This window comes from Sceloporus occidentalis, unplaced genomic scaffold, assembly GCF_023333645.1.
Source record: "Sceloporus occidentalis isolate IW3139 unplaced genomic scaffold, rSceOcc1.0.p SCAF_1, whole genome shotgun sequence".
NCBI lineage: Eukaryota > Metazoa > Chordata > Lepidosauria > Squamata > Phrynosomatidae > Sceloporus > Sceloporus occidentalis.
Genome location: NW_028316981.1, coordinates 3904623 through 3911483, shown reverse-complemented (window position 1 = coordinate 3911483; position 6861 = coordinate 3904623). Strand labels below are relative to the sequence as shown.

Below are 6861 nucleotides of genomic sequence, written 5' to 3'. Positions count from 1 at the left end.
CAAAGTCATCTTTCCTGCAGTTTCTTCCATGGAGAAAGCTTTCAATGTTGGTTCTCCTTCCTCCTTACATTTGGAGACCATCTTGGACGAATGCACACCTGCAGAAAGTACAAATGGAGATGATCTATATGTGTATAGCTTTACCGTTTTCTATGGACCATCAGAAAGACAAATGCCTCTGAGAGGAAATCAAGCCTGATTTTATACTGGGACACAACTAAATTGAGGCTGTGATGGCACCTTCCTTATGTGCCCAAAGTTACCTTTTAATATCCTCCGCATAAGGCCCCTCATCACTGAGACCTACCCTGCTTTTACTACCCTTTTCATACTCTCCCTAAATATATAAGGACTAGGGTCCCAAGTGTCATCAACTTAACAATTTAATATCTTACGTAGCGTACTTGCCTTTGTTTACAATGTCTAGAATTTACTCAGAAAGAGACTTCTCTCTCATCAGAATCCTTCTCTGAGTCTGATTCTTTAGCTGATTCTCAGTGGAGAACCTCCCAGTCCCTCCTGCTTTTATACATTCTAATCCTCTCCCCCCCCCCCCCCCCCAGTTTGCCTGAATTCCCAGGAAGCCAAACTTAGCTAGTATCTCCATTCCATACAGTATCTCCCTCATACAAGTCATTGCTCTTTGGTGGACCTCTAAGGGGCCTCTATAAAGGGCAAGGAAATCCAAGCAGCTTGATCTACACATAAAACATGATGCAGTTGGCCCTCTGCATCTGCAGCTTTGACTTTTGCGGATCTGATTAATATATTCTTACTAGGAATCTCTAAGTCCTCCAGCACACCTCTGCCAGAGGTTGACCAGAGTTGTGCTGGTGAAACAAGACGTTCCTAGACAAAACACTTCTCTAGGCGTTTGTATGTCCTCCTGCATGTTTCTATGACCAACATCTGGCATATGTTGACCACAGAGTTGCGCTGGAAGACTTGGAGATCCCAAAAATGGAACCCCAAAAATAGAACCCCAAAAGCGGAACCCCCAAATCAGGGAGGTGGAACTAAGAGATTGCTCCCCAAAAGGGGTGAAGCACATGCCGCTTTTAGTTTGATGAAACATGTACATCTCACAGCTGTACTTCTGGGGAAAGTGTACTTCTCATAGGTGTACTCTTGGGCAAAGTGTACTTCTCATAGGTGTACTCTTGGGCAGATGTTGACCATAAAGTTGCATTGGAGGACCTGGAGATTCCTAGAGAGGTGTACTCTTGGGCAAAAAGGTTTTTTTATTTGTGTTTTTTCTACATTTACGGAGGTCCTTCACCCTTAAGTCCAGTGAACTTGGAGGGACTACTGTACAACCATTTCCCAATTGTTAGTCTTATTTTTTTACTTACCAGATTTATATATCTATACATCATATTTCATACCAACATACTAAAAACATAAGAGTAGTTCTTCATCTGTTTACGTTACCTTTGGCTCCATACAGGCAGGCCAAAATAAGCTGCTTTGGGTCACTTTGGAAGTATGCAGTTTAAATGATGCATGCGTCCTAAGAGTCCGGAAGCTGTGCCAAAGCCATGCTCCAGTCCTAAGGAGCCTTTTTAGAGGGTTCACTCTTGGTCCTGCCTCCCTGATTTTGGGGTTCTAGCTCTTTGGGTCCTAATTTTCTGGAGTTCCACTTTTGGGGGTTCCCCTTTTTGAGGCTTACCTTTTGGAGTTCCCTAGATTCTAGGGTTCCCTAGGAACCTCTCATGAATCTGTTTCCATTCTGAAACCCAAGGCGGGGGCCATCTTTGTTGCACAAAATGTGATTTTTGTATATGTTATCCCTCTGAGAGCTCCTCTTGGGACTCCAAAACAACAATGTGTGCTCTGTGTGTTTTCAAAATGCGTGCACAGATCTGGAGGTGATGTAAACATGCTCCTCCTGAAGGAAGGTAATGCGCTGAGTGTAGAGAAGGGGCACATTCTATCTTAAACAAAAATTTCTGTGGAAATGGAACATGCTCCTATCTCCCTACCACTCATAAGTCAGGCTGGAGGGTGAGGAAACACAGACCGATCAGCGGTATTCAAGCTGCACCATTGTGCCCACCTTCCCAAAGGATAAGAAGCAGTTTGCCTTTTTATTTCCTCTTCAAAACTGAAAAACATACAACATCATGTTGTGGAAAAAAGTCTTTTAGGTTCTGATGTGAAATTGAAGGCTTTCATGGCCGGCATAGTTTTTTGTGGGTTTTTCGGAAGGCTGTGTGGCCATGTCCTAGAAGAGTTTATTCCTGACGTTTCTAATCTGTGTATTGTTCTGTTGTTGATGGCAGGGCCTCACGGTGGAAGGATATGCTAAGGAGGAGTAGTGCCTGCTAATTGGTGATCATTATTTGCTGGGAAAGCCCCTGACCCTGGGTGATTTCTCAAGTGCATTTGCACCCTGGGTCACCGTGGCACAGAGGTTAAATGCCTGTACTACAGCCACTCACTCAAAGCCATAAGAGAGCCCTCCCTTATAACTGTCATCCTTCGGCCTGTGAGGGAATGAACAAGCAGGCCCATCTCCACCAGGGCTAGCCTAAAGAAGAGACCTCCCTCCAGTCCATCTGCCTTGGTCCAGGCCTCAGAGGGAGAGAATAACCACTGGACCTGTTCCCCTTTCCACCACCATTCCCTTCTCCTTTTGTGTTGTGTCTTTTAGATTGTAAGCCTGAGGGCAGGGAACCAGCTAATTAAAAATAATAGCCTTTAGGGTTGAAAGGCGGGGTATAAATACCATAAATAAACAAATAAGGTTGCAAATTCAATCCCAGCTAAAGGGGCTCATGCTTGACTCAGGCTTGCATCCTTCTGAGGTCACTAAAATGAGTAGCCAGCTTGTTGGGGGCAAATAGCTTATTGTTTGTTTTGTTTTATTGTATATGCTAAAACACAAACAATTTTATAGAGCCCACAGCAATAATATCTGGAAAGCCCTTCTTTGACTTACAATGGAAATCTTTTGCCACTTTGTACCAATTTATATAGTTATGTTACCCAATATTTGGTCTCTCCCATGATCCCATACCCATGATCTCTCCTATACTTGATACAGCATTAATCAAGAAGCACTAGGGTGGGTGACGTGGAGTAGGCAGGCAAATCTTAGACTGGCAAGAGCTAAAGCTAGCAAAAGTAGGACACCAACCTTAATGGGATTAACAAAATCCCAAAGATAATCCTATTTTGTATATAGAGAGGAACAATGGATTTGGCTAGGCAAGGGGATGTCAGCCAGAAGCCAGAAGAAGCCTAAACCCTTTGTCCCAAGGAATGCATATGAATCATCTACCCATTTGTGCTATTCTTTCCAACCCGGGAAAGCATTTACCACCCCTTTAGATTTTGGCTTTCTGCCCCCAAAACAGTATAAATATCAGCCCTGCCTGACAGTTCAGTAGCTCAGTCCAATTGCAGGCAGACACTCTGTTGGTTTGCTCAGCTGTCGCACTTCAATACGCTCACCAATCGCATGTATCGCGGGAACTATTGAGCCCTCTCTCTCCATTCTGGACCCTCAGCAATTGGAATCAAGACCCAGGACACTCGAAGCAAAGTCTCACCTCTAATCCCACTTCTACCTTTGTTTCCTAATTTTTGTGTGCGTGGGTGGTTGCTTGTGTGTATGTGTGTGAGAGAGCATTTTGATTATTCTCCTTTAATAACAGCTATTTGAGATGCTTCTGGAGTTCTGAGATGAGTATAGTTGGGCTGACTCCCTGAGACTGCTGTTACCTGGCTGAACCAGGTTGCTCCTTTGAGCTAAGTACCAAAGTCCCCTAAAAGCATAGCAAGTGTGGGTGTCCTCCCTGGATCCCAGCAATTCAGGAAACACACACACACATACATACATACGTCTGTGTGTTTTTAAGGAGGAACTGTAACAAACATATGTGAAGCAAAAATGAAAAGCTTTTGCTACTGTATAGATATATCTACCTGACCACTCTGTAGCCACAATGCTATTGTTGGTAATTTGTTATGTTTGTTTTGGAATGAAAATAACATGGTGGCTGTGTTCCATAACAAGGTGGATCTTCCCTATACTGGTCCTTAGCAAAGCCAAATCAGAGGGCACCGCATTTCAGCAGAATCTGTTCAGAGGGCTTTGCCCCTTGAAGTAACCAGAAGCTCAAAAAAGGCAACCTAGAGCCAGACCTTGCTCACTTTTGCACTATGAGAAAACGCTCTCACCTGCTGCTCTTTCTCCTCCGCCTCACTAAGAAGGAAACCCTCTGCCAGGGCCACTGCCTGGGAACAGGTCTCTGCCCCACATTCCCTGACCCAGTTCTTCATATCTGGGGGCAAGATGGTCAGGAACTGCTCTAAGATCACCAGGTCCAGGATCTCATTTTTGGTGTGTCGCTCTGGCTTCAGCCATTGGCGGCAGAGATGGTGGAGTTGGCTGCAAACTTCCCGGGGCCCATCGCCTTCTTCATAGGAGAACTGGCTGAAGCGCTGGTGCTGCATGTCTGAACTGGCCAGGCCCTCACCCAGGGACCTCTGGACCGTCCTCTCCCAGAATCCCCCAGTATCCTCTGCAATGAGGCCATCAGGGCCTCTTCCTCCTTCAGGACCAAGTGAGTCTGGGTCATCCATCTGTGTTTTAGTACATCAACGAAGCCACAAACAGGATCAAACTTATTTCTCCTCCATCTATCTCAGGCAAAGATGTCTCAAAGATGCTCCACTCAAACACCCTGTAAAGCCAATACATTGTTGCATTACTATAGATGATATCAGATATTTACAGATCGCCATCAATGTACGCTGTTGTGATAAGAATTAATATCTTGGTATGAGTACCTTGCCTAGAGGTTCCAGATGCTGTCTGATCTTGTTAGTTAAGTAGAGTTAGCCCTGGTTAGTACTTCGATAGGAGATCACCAACAAATACCAAGTGCTTGTAGGCTGTATTTCAGAAGAAGGAACTGGAAAAACCACCTCTGAATACTCTGGCTAATAAAATCTTACAAAATGCATGGGGTCACCATGAGTTGACAGGCGACTTGAAGGCACACACATCCACACAGGGAAGCAGACATTTGTGGAGTCCTCTGATAGCAAACACATTGTCAGGAACTCTGTGCCAATGTTCTCCTTTCATGCTATAAAGCAGATCCAGGACTTATAGTCAAAAGCAAAGTTTATTGAAAGCAAAGAAAAACCTAGCATTCAGGCCCTGCGGCTTTGTATCAAATCTATGGTTGCAATGTAAGCATAAACTTTTATTGTGGCCATTTACAATCTCGACCCCCAGGTCCGTTTAATGGTTTTATTGGTAGGTTTAATCCCAAACGTCCTACATTTAGGGGTGGCATCTAGCTGCCCCATTACTGGACAGATCAGTGCCATGACAACCGAATGCCACAGCCCCAATCTGACCTCAAAAAACCCCTCATAACAGCAGCTTGATGATGCCCCTTTGGTGCTGTGCCAGAGGTGCATCATTGTGGTGTGTGCCATGTGGATTGGCGAACGCCAAAATGGCACCCTGATGACAGAGTCCCAGCTTCCAGCGTGAAGATGCTGTGCCATGGCTCCACCCACAGTCTGGTGCTTTTTGCCAGTCTGTACAGGGCCTTAGGCCATTTTCATTTACGTAGCCCACAACTGTCCATGTGCCTGGCACCTGGGGATATCTATGAGAGAATGTAAAGCAGGGACTGACTGGGGGCAATTCTCCCTCTCTCCTGGAGAACCTTTTCCAGCTCCATCCATTCCTTGAAGTGGACCCCTTCCAAAAACAACAACCCCACATCTGCCTCCCCCTTTGCTCCACAGACAGGGGTCTCCTCCTCCCCCTCTTGCCCCCATCTCTCTGGGGAAGGAAGGGTCTCTGGGAGACTGGTCAGGACTCCTCTTCTCCTCTCTCCCTTCCTCCCCCACAAAGCCCCACTTAGGGTACCCCTCCCCTCAGTGCACCCCCTCCATTACCACCTCCACCGCTTCCTCCTCCTCCTCTTCCTCTCTGCTGCTCCACCTTCTGGGCCTCTCCTTATCTCTCTAAGAATCTGAGCCCTCTGCTCTAAAAAGGATGTTGAGAAACTGGAGCATGTCCAAAAGAGGGCAACTAAAATGGTGAAGGGTCTGGAAACCATGCCTTATGAAGAAAGACTTAGGGGGCTGGGGATGTTTAGTCAGGAGAAGAGGTTAAGAGATGGTATGATAACTCTGTTTAACTATTAGAAAGGATGCCGTATTGAGGAGGGGGCAAGCATGTTTTCTGCTGCTCCAGAGACTAGGACCCAGAGCAATGGATGCAAACTGCAGGAAGAGAGATTCCACCTCAACATTAGGAGGAACTTCATGGTGGTAAAAGTTGTTTGACAGTGGAACACACTTCCTTGGAAGGTAGTGGAGTCTTCTGCTTTTGAGCTTTTTAAACAGAGGCTGGATGGCCATCTGCCGGGGATGTTTTGATTGTGATTTTCCTGCATGGCAGGCGGTTGGACTGGATGGCCCTTGCGGTCTCTTCCAACTCTAGGATTCTCTCCACCTTGGAAGACTCTCTAGCAAACTGAGTGCTCTGTACTCTCTCCACCTCGAAAGACTCTAGGAACATGAGCCCCCCCTCAAAGAAGTCTCTAGGAACCTGAGCCTCTCCACTCCCTGGGACCCTCCCAGCAAAGGAGGAGGTAACTTTGGGGGAGGAGGAGGAACACCCCAAATGGGGCTGGAGGAGGAAGAGAAGGAGAGCCTCTTCCTTGTTGTGTCCCAGGTGGGGAGGGGGTCCTGGCTCCTGCCCCCCCTTTGGGATGGAGACCCACTTGCTCCCTCCCCAGGCCCCCCTCTCCTTCCAAGGGCCCTTTCCTCCTTCCTTCCCATACAAAGGGGAGGACATAAGGCAGAGGAAGAGCCAGTTGTGGG

The 6861-nt window shown here is 46.6% G+C and overlaps 1 protein-coding gene across 1 annotated transcript; it reads right to left on the bottom strand.

The window, feature by feature from the left end:
- Positions 1-31: 31 nt before the first annotated feature.
- LOC149320416 (zinc finger protein 24-like) lies at positions 32-4651 on the bottom strand. The gene is made up of 2 exons (XM_089502532.1): positions 4186-4651; positions 32-98 (listed from the first exon to the last, which is right to left on the bottom strand). The coding sequence occupies exons 1-2, from the start codon at positions 4588-4590 to the stop codon at positions 42-44; spliced, it is 462 nt and encodes a 153-aa protein (XP_089358658.1). The 5' UTR covers positions 4591-4651; the 3' UTR covers positions 32-41.
- Positions 4652-6861: the final 2210 nt, after the last annotated feature.

Coding starts and splice junctions, on each gene's coding strand:
- LOC149320416 (XM_089502532.1), bottom strand. CDS start 4,590: ATGGATGACCCAGACTCACTTGGTCCTGAAGGAGGAAGAGGCCCTGAT. Junction 99..4,185: donor CGGAGGAGAAAGAGCAGCAG/GTGAGAGCGTTT, acceptor TACTTTCTGCAG/GTGTGCATTCGTCCAAGATG.